The sequence below is a fragment of the Haliotis asinina genome, chromosome 15, assembly GCF_037392515.1.
Source record: "Haliotis asinina isolate JCU_RB_2024 chromosome 15, JCU_Hal_asi_v2, whole genome shotgun sequence".
NCBI lineage: Eukaryota > Metazoa > Mollusca > Gastropoda > Lepetellida > Haliotidae > Haliotis > Haliotis asinina.
In genome coordinates this window covers 47,758,151-47,776,362 of record NC_090294.1, presented here as the reverse complement: position 1 = coordinate 47,776,362, position 18,212 = coordinate 47,758,151, and the positions used below count along the sequence as shown (strand labels likewise).

At 38.6% G+C, this 18,212-nt stretch overlaps 1 protein-coding gene across 1 annotated transcript; it reads right to left on the bottom strand.

The window, feature by feature from the left end:
- Positions 1-2,788: 2,788 nt before the first annotated feature.
- LOC137265810 (methyltransferase-like protein 27) lies at positions 2,789-10,303 on the bottom strand. The gene is made up of 6 exons (XM_067801268.1): positions 10,135-10,303; positions 7,877-8,124; positions 4,796-4,927; positions 4,540-4,678; positions 3,971-4,063; positions 2,789-3,315 (listed from the first exon to the last, which is right to left on the bottom strand). Exons 2-6 carry the CDS (start codon positions 7,982-7,984, stop codon positions 3,107-3,109), a joined length of 681 nt encoding a protein of 226 aa, XP_067657369.1. The 5' UTR covers positions 7,985-8,124; positions 10,135-10,303; the 3' UTR covers positions 2,789-3,106.
- Positions 10,304-18,212: the final 7,909 nt, after the last annotated feature.

The following is an 18,212-nucleotide window of genomic DNA, read 5'->3' as shown; positions in this document are numbered from 1 at the left end:
GTGGAATGACCACAAACCTTGTAATGTGTAAAAGGTGTAAAGCTTAGGCGATTGTCCAAGCTGGCTATAAAGACAAACAGACCTAAGTGTTAAAGACGTAATGTTGTCGTGTTGTGAAGAGAACATGCGGTAAGCATGCTCAGTGAACTGGCTGTGAGCGATAGTTAAGGCAGGCTCAGTAATAGGATAAATAATATAACTAAAACTATGCAATGAATTTTGAAGAATTTGTTTACATGAATTCTAATCAATACAACGTGTTAAAACATACAAAATCAAGATAAAAAGTGATATGCTCACATAAAACCTTACTCGGAACTAGATCTCCTGATGCAGTGAATTGAGTGATCATTAGACAAAATGTATCACCGAGCTTGTGAGGTAGTGTTTTCCTTCCCACCTATTTGTGACGTCATAGATATAGGTGCACATTACAGGAAATTTAGCTTCATGATTTTCATTAAACAGGAGAAAACATCTGCTATTTAACCAGCGTCCTGTAGAAAAATAACCCAGTACCAAATTAGAAATACGGTCTTAAGAATCTGGTATCATAAAATGTCTCATTGGCAATTATCTTGGGGAAAGGAGCCAGCATCTCTGTAATATGACACGGTGTCTCATTTCCCAGTGAACTACAATCTGTTGTGTGTATAACCTACATTATCAAACATTTATTTATAGTTACTATCGATATGACCTGATTCCTTCGTTGTCTAAATCTGTGTTGATGACATGACATGTTGAGGGTGAATAGGGCAGCCTTGTTCGTTCGTCTCGTATCGTGTGAAGTCCACTTCTGATGTCCATTGTCGTGATGTTGCTGAAAGCGGTGTAAAGCTAACCTCACTCACTATCTCACTCACGCACTCACGGTATGTTGAGAAATTTCGCTATCGATGTTTCCTTGCATATGGAGTCATGTGTGACTTTATCAGTGGTCAGGTAACATAAAATCTTCAGGTTTTGTAGCATCAATATTACATCTTTGTTAGGAACAAACCCGATTAATACTTTGAATTTCACTGTTAATATACTTTGTTCACTCATTTATGCTAAAGAAATATGTAGCAGGTATGAATTCATCATTCACACGTTCGGGTACGTTGGGGAGAATCATTAATTGTTCTTTAACAAGATCAACTATTACGGGTAGTTCTTAAATGTGTAACTATATAGATTAGGATTTACTGACGCCATCTTCTATGAGGATATACGGCCACTTTGCCAGTAGTTAATCTGACCACAGTTAATAAATATCGCATATTATATCGAACCACTTTGACTGTTGGTCCTCGCACGACCAACAATGTTGAAGGATGGCATTCGTAAACTTGTTACCAGCCATCCGATTGGTCCACCTCATCAAGCAGGACCAAGCCTATTTCGAACTAACACTGAAACAGTCTGCTGTTGGTGCCTGTCTCAAACCCAAAAAGAAGAAATACCGACAGGTTGATGAAAATGGCATTACATAGGACACACCATTTGGATGAAAATGGACTTTCAAGAATGTGACTGGTGTCTCAAATTTAGTGGGTTGGCAATATTTGAATTGTGTTAGTATTTGATTAAAATGACATTACATGTGACACACTATTTGGACTACATGCAAACGTTTTCACCATCCTATTAACCAGCGGATAATCCGTAAAGCGGATGTCAGCATCATCAAGCTGACAACCCAAAAATGCACCCCTCAGGTATCATAGTTAAATGTCATTAAAGGTCTTCTTTACATATCCACAGGAATACAGCATTGCAGTTGGCGCCTTCATTTGCATAACGTTCTTCTAATAATGTGAGATATCTCTGTGGATCAACCTCTACACTAAACGCCTTCTTCAACGACGGGTTTATCTATCGTCAGCTGGCGTTGTGATGCGTGGCCGTCCACTTCCTGGTCACTCTACGGTGACACCAGTCTGCCTGCAGCGCTGAATAAGTCTCATCGCCATGATATGGTGGCATCCAAAGGCGTTGGCAACAGCATTGTATGCCGCCTCATCTGCACATTCCCTCATTCTCTCTCTTCAGCTGTTACTCATGGCATGTTTCTTGTATTTGTGTATCCATTCATGCATTCTAGGTTCCCTTTATACCCAGTAGAATCCTTCTACACGGGAAATGGATGGAAACGCTGCCTGAATATTACGAATGATATCGCGATGTGTAAACAGAAAATGGATAAATGTTACTTTGCAAGCAAAAATGTCAACAAGGATAATGCTTAGATGTTCCTGAATACCTTTTTTCAGAATTTAAAAGACAGGTTTTATTTGTTTTCACTGACGTAAATCAGCAGAAAACAACATAAAAGCCTGAAATGATTCCTTTTACAATGTGACACACACTATAACAGTGGGTTTACATCTGGTAGCTGAAAAATGGACTTTAAATGGACTTTTAATCAGAATTTTATTTCAACCTTTCTTTTGGACATCGGAATCACTTTTGTTGCTTTATTTCCGCATGGTCGAAAATGACCGCACAATATAAACTTTACTGGAAAAGATGCGTTTCACCTAAATGTGAATGCATCTGAGGACACCTTTTCATAAAGCTAAGTTGTTAAGATTTCTTGTAAACTAATGTCTTCTAACATATCTTTCATAGTTAAAGTAATCCATAAAAAAGGTAAATGTTTCTGCTGGCGTTTACTGTAGTCAGATATTTCACGACATCTACTGTCAGTTTCTGCAGCCCCCTTAAAATGAGGTGATTTGTATGGTAGGGGTCACAGCAACGGCTCACAGGAATCTTAAAACGAATAACGTAACGATTCATATCTACCCACACATTTATTAACATATCCGAATTAATATTTATTTCTTACATAAAATATCTGGAAACAGTCAACCTACATTCATGGCTGACATGTAAAAATTTAGACTTGTGCTGTTGGATTCTGGGCCAGGCACCAATGGCTGTTAGATCTCAGTATTTAGTTTGTTTTACGGGTAATAAAATCGTAATAAACTATCCACAAAATTTGTCCAGACGATCGATAAGTTCCCATAGATCACGTTTGAGTAGTTCATGGTCGACGATTCTTAAAACAATGTGAATTTTATGATGTTGATACCATCTTATGTCAGCCAGTCATCTAGTGCATTTTCTCGGTCACGTTGACTTTGAAACTATACAAGGTCCCAGGACCATCTTGAAGATGAATTGCGCCATCAGCAAGAGGAATTGCTGTTACATCCCAAACACCCTCATCCGCCATCTTCTGAATGAAGGGAAGAAGATCATTTCGGTAGCCGTCAGTGATTTGGATATATTTATCGGTAATCGTGAAGACTATTCTTCCTCCTGAAAGGTATAATTCATTGCAGTTGCACCACTGTCCAAAAGCATGGTCTCACACACCACGGCATTCACATGAAACAGCAACACCATAATAAGTAGTCTCTGTTATATGTGGATTCCATTGGACACTACATGTCTACAAAAAAGTATAAGCACCCCCTTGCCCTGCTGTTTGTGTCTGCTACACACCCCTTGCCCTGCTGTTTGTGTCTGCTACACACCCCTTGCCCTGCTGTTTGTGTCTGCTACACACCCCTTGCCCTGCTGTTTGTGTCTGCTACACACCCCTTGCCCTGCTGCTTGTGTCTGCTACACACCCCTTGCCCTGCTGTTTGTGTCTGCTACACACAATTTCCTCAGTGAAGTATATTTTTTGTTGCATGAAGTCCCAAAGTATTACTCCAACTCAACGACGAAGGCTTGTTCGACAAACTACATTAGACTACAAACGATAACTTCCAGTAGGCAGGACATGCTTACATTTTTCGCGAAAACCTGGTGTCATCACTGATTTAAGTGGTTCATTCAGAAAGTTTTCACAGCTATGTTTACTTTGGTACCAGAAGGTGCTACAGGATATTCTGTACTGACGCTATATACAAAATGTTTGTTGGCCCTTCACTGTTTTCTGACGAGCAGTGATAGAGGGAGAACTCACCTGGCTTCACGATTCTGACCATCTCATGGAAAGCACACACAGGAATGAGACCCTCATTAAACGCCCCTGCAGCAGTGATGCAGTCATACTGATCTGAAAACAGAGAGACTGTCACTCTACCTGTCGGCTAATGTCGATTCATGTACTGGTCTCAAGCTACCCCTTTGGGAGACTGTGCTTCTTCATAAACAATCATCTACTGTATACTGAAATGGGTCATTGAGTCGGTTTCACTCTATTACACTGATACATCAGACGACACCTAGAGACATGTCTATTTTTTTGTTTGGTGTTTAAAGCATTTAGCTAATTTATTCCAAAATGATGAAGGCCACAAAAATAGACTATCATCCAGACAATGTTGTGAAAGACATCATGTGCACAGACCGTTGCAGTAAGGATGCAGTGTGCATCAATGACAACCTGTCAATGCATCTAATATGATTCTTATCCTGCCATATATTTTATAGTACAGAAAATAATTATTTATTTGCAAACCTACAAATATGACATGTACACCGATAAATAGCGTTACTTATTCCTTAATTGTTTTATTCACTATCACTTACTTGTCTCAATTTCATCAATCCTGTCCTTGTTCAGGAAGGAGCAGATCAGTCGTTGGTAGACATTTTTAGTTTTTGCAATATCCAGCATCTTGCGTGCTGGATCCAGTGCATCAACTTGCACAAAACCCAACTCTGACAGCTGAAACAAGAACCATTACTTCACAGCTATTGTATTTTATTACTAACCAGTATACAACGTGTGTTTAATCCACTTATTCGTATCGACAGAGACGTTTATTCTGAGCCAATAGTTTACCATTTCCCCGACTAAACCTGTTCCGGCACCGACGTCAAGTACACGAAGATTCGCACGTTGGTCTTCTTTGTAGGTATCAGCCATGTACTCTTGAATACGAAGGTGAGAGCGTAGTCCTAACCCTAAGTGTACCTGTGGGAAAAGATGGCAGAGGCAAGGAGCAAACCACTGGAACGAAATGCTATCATGAAACATGGTAGTGAAAAGGCAGCTGTCTGTAGTGTAACAGGAGGTAAAAGATACATATCAAGCGTAGGACCAAGCGTTAAGCTGCTGAAAGGCTCTGGGAAATCTGAAATGTTTTTCACATTTGTGGCTAGGATTTTTTTTAAACTTGCCATTCATTAGCCACATCATGCCCAATTATCCCAAGAAAAATTGAACAAAATTTGAACACATGCTGCTCCAAATCTTCCAACAAACCCAACTGAGAGAGACACACAGAGTGTTTCATATCTTAGTTGGTTAATTCCTTTTTTCTCTGTTGGCTTGATTTCCAATTGTTTATCGGAAACTCTTTCATTTTCTTTCTCACCCCAAATATTTCCTTTTAAACATTTCAAATATTTTCAGTCAGATTTCGTTTCCTGCAGCCAATGCTTCTCTTCCAAACTTTACAGTGAAAACCGACATCTGTCCAGTCCGGCAAACTGTCAACATTCGCGTAAAATCTCAGTCCCGTTCGTGGATTGTACATTTATCATCAGCTCTGCAATCCGGCACATTGTTTAAAACGGATTATTTCTTCAGTCCCAATAAGTGCCGGTTTAGTCAGCTTCCACTCTATTTTCATTTAAGCCCGAAGCATCACTATTTTCTGCATCGATGATCATACTTAATAAACTAAAATTTCTCATCCTGGCGAGGAATCAAAATACTCTTAACACTGGTCCAAAGTATACCTAAGCATCTGGTGTTTGTAACGTTGGCCAAGCTCAAACTTTCTGAGGAAAGAGACATTTTCTGTAGAAAAAACATGAGATGAGACATGTATCTGTATCAGTGTAGGAAACTCCCGAAACATTTATATCACGTACTACCAGACAACAGCACAGATAACTTTTAAGACCTACCAGCCACTCTGAAAATCAGCCAGACCTACTGGTATAAACCTATTTTTAATTAAAGAAAACAGAATGTGAAAAGGTATGTTTGATTATGTTTAGTAAATTCGCTCAGCTTGGTTTTTGTTATAGCGACCAGAAGGATGTGACCAAAAGGTAATTGTATGGTTTTGTTTCTGTCATATTCACGGCTTATTCTTCTGAGACTGTCACATGTCATGGAAAAAGTGATTTATCTGCTCGCTAAAATACATCAAGATATGAGACGGTGTTATGGTTGCAATGGTCGTATTATTATTCTGCCAAGCAATTTACTGGAATTGTATTCTCCAAATACATGCAGGAAACAAATACAATGTCTTTTCAAGAAAACACAATCACTGAATAAATACATTATTGCATTTTCAAAGAAAAAATAACAACCATTTGCCAAATATATGATTTACATTTTGCCAGTTAAAATACTTGGCATTTCATAAGTTATGTAGCCCTCATTTTGGGTTTAAAATGAATGAGTTTAGCATTACACAGTTTTTAGGAATATTCCAGCAATACCACGGCTGGGGGAACCAGAAATGGGCTTCAAACACTGTACCCAAGCGGGGAATAGAACCTGGGTCTTCTGCGTGACGGTGTAATAAAAATGAATGTGTGGATGTAATGCTAGTGTTTATTGGAACAAGCATGATATTTCAAATCAATTCAAACTGTCAATATATCAGTACGTTTGATTGAAAGACACCGTATTCCCAATCAAAGAGATATCCAAAGGCTAAAAATTGGAAAGGAGATCTGTGAAACAAGTAATAAGATCAATATCGATCTGTCTATTGGATATTTAGCTATATTGCCGCTTGGAGAATGATGCTAACGGTTATCCGTGAGTTTGTGCTCACCATCTGTTTTGGTCAAGAATGTATAATGTTAACTATACTTGAAGATCTGGGCCCGTTACACAAACCGATCATAACACTTGTGCTTACAGTACTAAGTCTAGATCTGTGTTAAAGTATGTCACTTAAAAGTTCAGTCATTTCGGGAAATGGCTAAGGGACTCAGCCTCGTTTTATGTAAGAACAGTCAACAGACTTCGATCATTTCATGAAATTCCACTAAATAACTTAATCTACAAAAGCAGATCACAATTTCAACATCACATACTGTCACTAAAACGTAAAACTATTTTGGCAGCGACTGTAGCACTCCAGCTTGGCTTTGAAACATTTATAATTGTTTGTTTGACACTTGCTGTGTCCAGAACAACCACACCTCCCAAACCCCTGTCCACCACATACAGATGAAATAAAATTTCATAAAATGACTGAAGTAGTTATCAGAATTATTTGATTACATATAAATACAAATAAATGCAAAATAATTACGACAGTACAAAATTCAGCGAGATACGAGTACCAGAGCAGTATGGCTTACAATAACTCTGATAATACCTGCTTGACAAACTTGACAGCAGCATGAGATTCCATACCGGAGCGTCGCATTATAATGTGATGAACAAAACAAACTTGTCATCCATGATGTATCTTGTCGTTTCGTTTGCAGTAATAAAAGTAATCAAGTCGGTGATAAACACTGGTTACTTAGCAACGATGGTAGTAAAGAGTACAAGCTTCACAGAACAGCTGACCAGAATAGTAAAATGAATGAGGTGTCTTCTATATAGTCGATACACGTTCCATGCTATATATTGTTGGTTTAGTGAAGAGCTGTTCTTTAAGTTTCCTAGTAACACATGAACTGAAAAGCATGTAAATGTAAGAAATAAACATTATGCTTGTGGCTATTGATAGCGAAACTTATATCTTAAACAACGTCATTAACTTTCTAATGAGTCTTTTTGATGGTTTGTATTTTTTAGCTCTGACGTACTTAGCAAAAGCATTGCCATTTAAGTAGTGTTTGAATACGTCTATGTTATTATGAGATGAAAACATGAACAAGAAGAATGATAATGAGAGAGAGAGAAAGAGAGAGAGAGAGACTAACACACATTACATACCTCTTCATACTCGTCGGCGAAGTCGTTATACATGTCTGCTATTTGCTGCGGTGTCATGGTCTTCCGAAGACTGAAGTTCAACCTGGCATCCTTGTAACGATCCGACATTTTCTATCAGAATGGGACTTCACTCCACTTTGATATGGTTACCTGCAGTGCACTGAACCAAAGAGAGCCTGAGATCTTCTGTCGTTGATGTCAGTGCTGGATGAGGACGCTAGTTAGTCTTTCCCTGTGCCTCTCAGCACCTGTGAGCATGCGGTTCCTCGGTGTATGACAGGAGCGAGGGCAAATGTGTTGTAAATATGAATAATGCATTCATGTTGGTATGCTTATTACCCTGTCTGCTCCATGAATACTTGAATAAATTAAGACTGAACTTGAAAAATAGCATTTCTGGAGTGAGTATTAATTCTGTACAAACCAGATCAGACACAAAATGAAACTGTTAAAATTTATTTGATGTCACTGGATAAAGTATTTAAATGATGTATAACCGTCACTGTCAATTAATTACATGTGTATAAACTCCTCTTTCGAAGTACTGCAGTATGCAGTATTACAATATGCACTTATGAATCTAGTAACTACAACTTTGGAATACTTGCTGGCAAAACCTGAATCTACAGAATCTAATGTTTTCATTAAAGATCTTACTCTCCATGAAAAGTGTTATTGTTCATTGCTATGTTTTGTTTTTGTAATTTTTAGATTATTCTTTTGTTTCGAATATTCTGGATTTTTTTTTATTTTGTGTGTGTGTGTGTGTGTGGTGGTGGTGGGGTGGTGGGGTGGGGGTATTTGTTTGGGTTTTGTTTTATTTGTGTGTGTTTTCCTTATGAACTAATATGCGCAAAAAATGTTACAAAACATGTGGCCCTGATCACATTGCTATGCTTTGCTTCTCGCCACTCTATGGCCAAACCAGTCCGAAGAATGGGGTCGGTGGTGTAAAAGTGGGCAAAGTTTTCGATCGTCACACCGAAGGCTCAGTGTGAAAACCCCATTTTAGTTTAACCCGCTGTGATTTTGCTGGCAAGAAACTAAACTGACTCACACACACTAAACAGTTTTCAAAGAATACTGGAGTGATCTCTAGCTCTTGACTTCTAGTTTTGAAGAAAAGTACATACCACGCCACGAATTACGTCATCTAACACTACTTTGTAGAAACATTCTTAAAACACAGTTTGATGAACCTCTCATGATTTTTACACAGGAACAATTCAGTTACAACATTATTTAACATCAAATTACAATGCCAATCAACTGTGTTTGGCTTTTTTTGTGTTTCATAAATCTTGTCTTGTGATTGTCTCTATGTGGCAGTGACAGTTGTATATTTTAACATGTTGTATATCTCCAAAATTCATTGCATAGTTTTAGTTATATTATTTAACCTATTACTCAGCCTGCCTTATCTATCACTCACAGCCAGTTCACTGAGCATGCTTACCGCATCTTCACCACACAATACAATTACATAAGCCCTTCCCACTTGGGTCCTTAATTATTGGTGCAAATGTTCTTATTGGTGTAAATGGCCCTATAAATACTCTGTATTCATTATAATGTAATGTTAATAACATGATTAATAAATGTCAAGGTGTGTGATAAACAGATGAACACAAGTAAAGCTTTCTAACCATGAATGAATGAATGAATGAATGAATGAGATCTTATTCTTGCATTGTTTTATATCTTGCTCAGCTACAGCCAAATTTGTATGTTTGAATACTATATCATTGCTGAGGATTCTTTGTATATGTTCGTTATTAGCATGTCTGTACATAGTATTATTATTATTATTTTCTCTACGGACAAGCATTTGATACAGAGACAACAGCGTCTCCAGGTGTGAAATAAGCCTAGGCCCACACACCTGGTATGTTTATGTATTGTTTATATGCTAGTATGATGTAACTCAAATGGAAGACATTTTGTACACAATAATTGGTTACTCTAGCAACTAATTTATAACGTTACATCACATTTATGAACAATATGTGCATATATGTCTCAATAGCAATAGATGCTACATCTATTGTGTTGTACACCTGATTGTTTTAGGGTTGTTGTTTTCACCTGTTGTCATCACTAATAAACCGTCGGCCACTGAAGAACAACAAAAGCAGTGGTAAGAGTTCCGCCCGGACCCCCGCCCCCATCCCCAAACTTTGTCTTATGAACTGTCACTCAAAGTAATCACTAGTTATACCATCAATAATGTGCGCAAGACATGACAAACAATATATGACCTGCAATAACTGCCGTTCCCGTATTCAGCCTCGGGAATCGAACGGGTGTCCAGATAGGTTGAGGTCAGCGTAACAACATCGTCATTTGCATGCTATATTCCTCACAACTGATCAATACTCAAGAAAAGTACAACGTACCTCTACTGTCCTCCAGAGTAAATGGAGCAAATGCCCTCTAGGATTTGCATAAAAAATGCCTTTCTGTGCACTACAGTGATACAGATATGCGGCCAGATGTAGGGCAAAGTAATGTCGCCGAGTGTGTGTTGTCGGTAGTTGCCTTTTGATGCACCACCATCCGTCTTCGATCAGGTTTGCACAGGCACCGGTGGTGGGATCTGGTACTAAATACAAATAATCATTACTGGAAATGGCGCATTATTTGCAAATCATCACACTGCATCAACAGCTGAAGGTGTGGGAGAGCGTGGAGGTGAGAAAGACTTGAAGGGGTCTGCAGGAGTTAGGTGCAGGGTTTTGAGGATGATGACATGGTTTTCTCTTACACCGGGAATGTGTACCACACTCAGCTCGGGTCTTGCATGGGAATGACGACAACGTCTATATTTTATTAATAAAGCATTAAATCATGGGACGTCATTACATACAAGCAACTCGTACCAAAATCATCATATGCATGGGAAAAGCAAACCAGGTGATCTCTCATTCAAATTTCACAATTCCTTTACTACAATTCGTTCTTATGCCAGTATTACCTCCATCTGTCATCACCGTAACAGACAAAAATAAAAATTCACGAATTTGAGGTTCGATCTCTTGAACTCACTATCCTCATATCTTAATGCACCTCCACTGTTCCTCGGAGCTACCGAGACTTCTGATATGAGGTCGTCAATTGATACAATACAATACAACCCAGGCGTAAGCTTGCAAACCAGCGTCTAAATACAATAAGCTCCGCTCTGTTGGTCACCAATCGCAGTAGCACTGAGATAAAACGGAGGACTCTCGACCATACGACACGGGCTCGGTTCCCACAAGCGACATTTCTCTCAGACTTAGTTTGATTCTTAGTTAAAATTGATAGTTATGTTGTCCACTTGAATGCTGACACCACTAACATTAGATGTATGGAAGTAGTATGCTTATTCACAGGAAGTTGCAGGTGAGGAGAAGAGCCGTGCGGAGCAAAGCCGGAGACAGAGTTGAACGACAAAGGCGGTTCATTTTTTATCACCGACCCTCTCCCCACTTTTTGAATATTGCCCCCAAACTTCTAAACCCCCATCAAACACTTTAACCCCCCAAAAATTTATACCAGCGCCCCTTTTTAGAATTTTACATAGGGGAATAAATCCCCGGGACCGCATTTCTTACTAAAAAAAGAGGAGGGTGGTACGGGCGGGACTCTTTCCAAAGCAGTTTCTTTTGTGTGTGTGTGTGACTGACGCAGCCCTGCTGCATCTATGTACGGTGATCAATATAGCATTGATTTGTAGCATGCCCATAGTGATCAGTGAGTCCTTACATGTCAAAACATTGATTACAGAACAGTCTCGTTTCCTGTTTACTTGGTTCTGTCCTATTGCGCAGCTTAATGCGATAACCAGTCCAGTATGTATAGACTATGTCATTTAACTGGATGCAAAAATATTAATCAGTGTGATTTGATAAGTCCACGCAGTTGTATATTGCAACACTAGGCTCCTTCTAATCCTAGTAAATACGTCGTACGGCGTGTTGTGTCGTACAGCGAGCTCTGATAAACGGAAACCTGGAAATCGTGGAAATATCAAAACGGGGCTCTACCGCTAGAAAAGTTTAGGGGTCTCTGACGGATCTGATATTACATCATCCTCATTGTGCGTTACAGAACTACGTTCAATAAACGCAAAACAACACATAACAGGTTTAACCAGTCAGCCAGATGCATTGTAAATCGTTTTACGACCTCATTAGACAGGGGCAATCTGTGATTCCATAGTTAAGGTATGCTGCCTCAACCTCGACATAAAGTAGAAAATGACGGTGCAATTAAAGTATAAAATTAAAATTCATTTGTAAATACCATTTTCTTATGAAACAAGGAAATGGAATTCAGTTTAACCAGAGGTGTTTGTAGTGTCAATTTACATATTCACACGAGAAAATTCGGATCGTCTGAAAAGTAGGTCATTGTCTGAATAGGTTAATGAGACTTATCTTTCGGTATGGAAGAATAACAATGTCCATTATAATCTATGAAACATTGTAAGTATTTGTGATGATTAAAGTAAGTTGGGACGTTAGTTTGGATTAAACACCTTAGATGTGCATAGATTAGAAAACAAAAAAAAAGTCCTACATGTATCACTCACTCACTCACTCACTCTAGAATGACAGCACCTTCTACGTCCAAAACGAGAAAACTCAGAAAGCCAGTATGTCCAAAATGTAGAAACATGGCAGAACCCGTTGACGTAGAAGATGACAGTAATATTTAGAGAAAATGCAGCTTTATATGATATCGGTCGAACTTGTATGGACACATCGTCATGACTGTGAAGGAGGCGAGGAACTCGGGTTTAGCATTGCGTTGAAAAGTAATATACTTATTAATAGCGACACGAGAGTACGTGTTCATTATTCGTAGTATTTAGGGACCTACCACATGCCGTATCAGTTTCTCCTTGTATTTCTCTCGCAAAAACAGCACACAAACGGGACTGACCATTTGATATTCTGGGAGAGATAGGGATACTGTACTACCAGATTGAGAAGTTTTAAACCACGACCCTCAACGTTTGTTCATAGAATTTCCAAAAGAATATGTTCATATGAGTTGCAACTTATGCACATCATGCTTTCATAGGACAGTTGGTTGCTTGGCTGGTTAATAACGCGCTCTGCAATATTTCAGCTATATGACGGCGGGCTGTAAGTAATCGAATCTGGAAGAGAATAATAGTTTGTTCAACAACATGAACCTCAATTACGCAACTGAGAACCGATGACATGTGTCAACCAAGACAGCGAACATGACCACACAATCCCGGAGTCAACTCTTACGACAAACACGAAGACCAATCAACACCCTAAAGACCAATTCTAATGACCATCTTCACGGGTCTGTTTCCAAAGGCTTACAGAGAGACCTGTTACACAAACTGGGTCAATCTGTACATACCAATGCAGTGTTCCTACGAACAGCATGATCAATACTCGAACGTACGCATATAGAGCATTACTATTTTACTTTTCATTAAATTGTAATGCATTCAAATCGCGCATATAGATGTAAGAGTTCATAAAACAAGTGAAGCATATGACAGAATGTATAATGTACACCTGTTGGTGGCATTCCACACATATATGTGCTGTTTCCAGGCGCTATTATTGGCTGAATTTGAGATGGGGTCCTCGCGAATGTCTGGCTTAATTAAATGCCAATCATTATGTTGATGCACAACCGTGTATCTCCGTTGGTAATGGGGAATACCGACACTTTGACATGTACATGCTTGTTTGTCATGAAACTCAAAGGCCATGGCTACCGGTACATGCCTTCTTTGTCTAAACAAGGTAAAGATGGTGGCTACAAGCTGAAATTGTTACCTCACAACACTGTCTACTTTCTGAATGCATGAGGATGAGCGAGTGATATTCATAACGCAGTTTAATTACTAAACATGGTTGACGAGGGATAGTATAACTAGATTATCGCAAAAAAAAAGAATTAAACACAACACATGTAACTGTAACTTAAACAATTCTATAGACAAGACAATATAGAAATGAGCTGGATATCACCAGCAACTGAAGGTAGGTCACCATACTCGTGACTATGGTGAGTTACAGTACTTTTGCTACCTGCATATGCCCTAGCCGCATGTACATCATCCCGTCAGCCACAGGTAACTGGAGACGAACAAAGGTATCGATTAATATCACATATATTCAATTATGTAAGTTGTGGAATGAGGATATACACCTTGAATGTCTCACAGGAGGACAATGCGCATGAGGATGATGATGTAATTAACTAAAGTTGTTTTCCGAATAATGTTTAGCTTGTATGAGTGAATGTTGATTAACGGGCTAGAACTGGCCTTCATTAAATCATGCTTGTCGTATGATGTGACTAACGGGATTGGGTGGTCAGGCTCGCTGACTTGGGGTTACCGTATTGTAGTCACAGTTTGGTTAATGTTGCAACTTTTCGCTTGTTTTGTGAGGGCGACAACGCGCGACAATAGATTTTTTTCACATATGTGTTTTACACTTTGTCCAGACAAACGAATTTCCGGACATCTGAATCTTGCCAGAAAGTAGAAAGTTGCCGTTAATATAATTCCGTGCAACTGTCGGAATACATTGAAAACATTACATCAGGATTAATATATTCTTATTTAATGTAATTAATTTCTCATAGAAACGAATAAGGGAACACATGAAAGTACAAGTGTTCCTTTATTTCCAGAATGTCACCCATAGTGCAAAACATACCTTATGAAGAAACCTGGAAAAGAAGAAAGGAACATTTTCATGTGTTCCCTTATTTGTCTCGATGAGTATATTTACATGAGCAGTAATTACGCAGTACCAGGATAATTTTATATAAGTTTGGTCCAAACAGCATACTGGAATGTACATGTAAAGCACGCGCTTCCAAAAATGTCTATAAGTCGCACGTTTACTTGTTTCAAAGGCGCAAGACACTGGCCTACGCATTTCATACTACAGAGTACGCTCTACATTTTTCTGCACTCACATTGAACACACAAATTAACTTCTCTTGGCTTTCGGAAAAATACACGATGGCAAATAACAGGCATTCGTAACCGCCGGCGAAGTAAAGGGTCATTGAGGACCTGGAAGACAAACACCCCTGTCCTTATTTCCATGGCAAGTCGCAATCCCAAGAATCAATGAGAAGAACTGAGGCTCTCCGCTGGTATGAAGATATGTCCTGCTATCAGGCGTGCCTTCCTTACAGATGTTCACAAACTGCTGTGTGAGAAATGTAGAGCAACAAACTCATTTCAGACCTCAAAGTCTCCACTAAGACACAATCTGGACACATACAAGGTCCAGAGAACTGAATATGAGGACACACCAAAATTCACAGCAAGCGACAATAATGTATTCCTTCCACTCGATTTTAAAAGGCAGTCCTGCTCTAACCTCTCCAAGATTCAGGTTGATGCACAAATGTGTACCGCAAATGCCGAATTTCCCATACCAATCTGAAGGCAAACATATTTAGATGTAAAAACAAATATTCCGGTAACTGAGTATCTGTGCAGGGTCCTAGTCCAAATGGCCACATGTCAAAATGGACACAAATCTTCCAAGTCAAAATGGCCACAAACCCCTAGTCAAAATGGCCACACCAAAGAGTCAAAATGGCCACACCAAAGAGTCAAAATGGCCTTACGTTATTTGCATAGAAAAAAGATATAAGAAGTTATATCAGGCAAAACTTGATGTTTATTACATCAATATATATCTATGTACGTCCTTCAAGTACAAACACACTTTTACTGTTTATTTTTACATGTCAATCATGAGACCATTTTAATTCTAGTGAATTAACAAATATATATGTGCATTTTCCATATTCTTGTGCAGCATTACTTATTATTTATTTATACTTACCTTAAACATGAATGTATAAGAACAATTGCAATAAACACAGCGATCAACAATGACTCAGTCAATTAAGACCTAATTAGTTAACGAGGCATCTTAATTATGGATGTAATCACATGCTAAACAGTAATTAACAAACCACTTAGAGGATTAGTGGTCATTACCTTCATATACCTTCAATTTAGTAAATGTGCCTTAGTAATGAATTACAGTTGCAAGGCACTTCATCACATGCAAATGCATTTGCATGTTGGTTTTTCCTGACGGTCCTGGTACACTTAACACGCTTTACAGCCAGGATAGTGGCAAGTGATATCATGTCCAGCATTATATGGTAATGTATCATGACACTAAGTTAAGTCAACTGAGTCAAGTAAGTAAGTTGCTTACTTATTGTATTGTTATCATAACACTACCAAATGATCAAAGGGTCTTGGCATAACACCTCTATGTATCAAGGAAGACATTGAGAGATTAATTAAACATCTCTAAGTTTTAAGAAAGAAAACATTGCAATGTTTTGATTAAATACATTTTATCTACAAGTGGCAGATAAGAAAACATTGCTAGAGTACCTTTTGGACATACGTTTATCCACTAGACTCCATAAGCAGAGGTTCCCCTTCTGTGAGCCAGTCTCGAGTAGGGTGTACTTGTCTTCCACCTCAGTCACAAAGTATCACTGTACTGTAGGTACATTTATGAGTATCGTGACAGAAATTTCAACTCATTTTGAATTATTTCTGCCAATGTAAAGGATGTAAATGAATGAAAGTGCCATTTTGAGTATCATGACACAAAATTCAACTGATTTTGTCTTGATTTTGCGAATTCAGAAAATAAATAAATAAATAAAATAAAAGAAAATATGCCAGAATAATTACTTTTTACAAGGAAACACAAAGCACCAAAACTGTGTTTGTTTGTAGGTGACATACGGTATGTTATCAAGATTTACGTTGTTGAGTACATTCTGTCGTGGGCAAAACCTTACGCTTGGAAAATGAACCTACCGAGTAGTTTTAAGTGTACCTACCCAGTTTAGCATATTTTGTTTTAATATTGTGGTCTCTATTTTAGCCATTCCCGTTTGCCCGTTGCAACTTTTGTTCGACCGAGGTTTTATGGGATGTTCTCCTACTCGTCAGACCAGGAGTACTATCCCAACAGGGATAGGTCCCTCGCTTGCTTTATTTACCATTTGTGCTAATTAACATGCGCCTCGTCATGCTCCAACGCACTCAGTGACTTGGTTCGTTTCCATCGCAAATTCGGCTGCGTTTAACAGTTCTTCAGCCAGTTTACTGTATCAGTCGAAATCTTACAATGAATGAATGAATGAATGAAGAGCAAAAAGTATATGTGAATGAATGAAAGAAATAATAAAAGAAAAAAGTACATATGAACGAATACATGAAAGTATAAATGATACACCAATGCCATCCCTTCCAAAACATTCTAAAGAACGCAAAACTATCGTTAGATCACGTGTTAACATCAGCTCGTTATAGTCTCCCTGGTTAGACATAAGAATTGTAAGACAGCTTAAAACAAACTATCTCGTTGACCGCACAGCTTCCTGTTGACGTACTAAGTATACCCACATCATCTAATTTTCCTTGCGTAGCCTTCATCTACATCACCACCCTTAATATAATAAGCAGAGAGTACAGAAGGCCGTATATCTGTAACCACTGAGGCGAGTTTAAATTTTGAGTTTTCGAATTTTTTTCTTCACTTTTTCATCCTTAGCACGTATACATGTACATAACAGCTGCATGTTTATTTTTGCCAAATTCCTTGTAAGAGGGTGGCCATAGTGAGTCCAGAATTACATTGTGACATGTTACATATTCATGACAAAGAAGAGGCATTGAGACATATTATAAATTATAATATTGGCAGATGCTGACTGCTGCATGCGAAGTGCAGTTGAGGCAGCAATCCGCACATGCACACTGTTTCAATATCGTCCGGTCATTGTTTTGACAAACAACATCACCTTGTATAACACTATAGAAATGGAACTGAACAATGACATTTAGAAGAAACCAAAGTACATGTACTCGTTAGTTTCACTTGTATCATATAGTTGGTATAAGGCTTTCCTTAAAATGCATTTGAACAACTAGCAACATAGTGTATGGTAATGTCTAAAATACGTGCTGAATGGTAATAGACAATTTCAGAGAATACTTGAAATGGACGGATATCCTGTATAATCACCCATAAACACCCTGTACACACAAGCGCCCGTCAGTATTGTTTAGCAGTGATGATCGTGTGTTTTGAAAGGGTGCACGCGTCTGTAAGACGTCTGTCTGAGCGCCTCAAGACATACGAACTTTACAAGGGTCTTACAGTCCCGTACACCCTTTCAAAACACCATGTGAAGAATTTATTACCCTTAAGATCTTATAATTTAGCTTATCTGTGAACACAATTCTACATTCGGCAGAATGAGGCGCAAACTCTTTGCCATACTA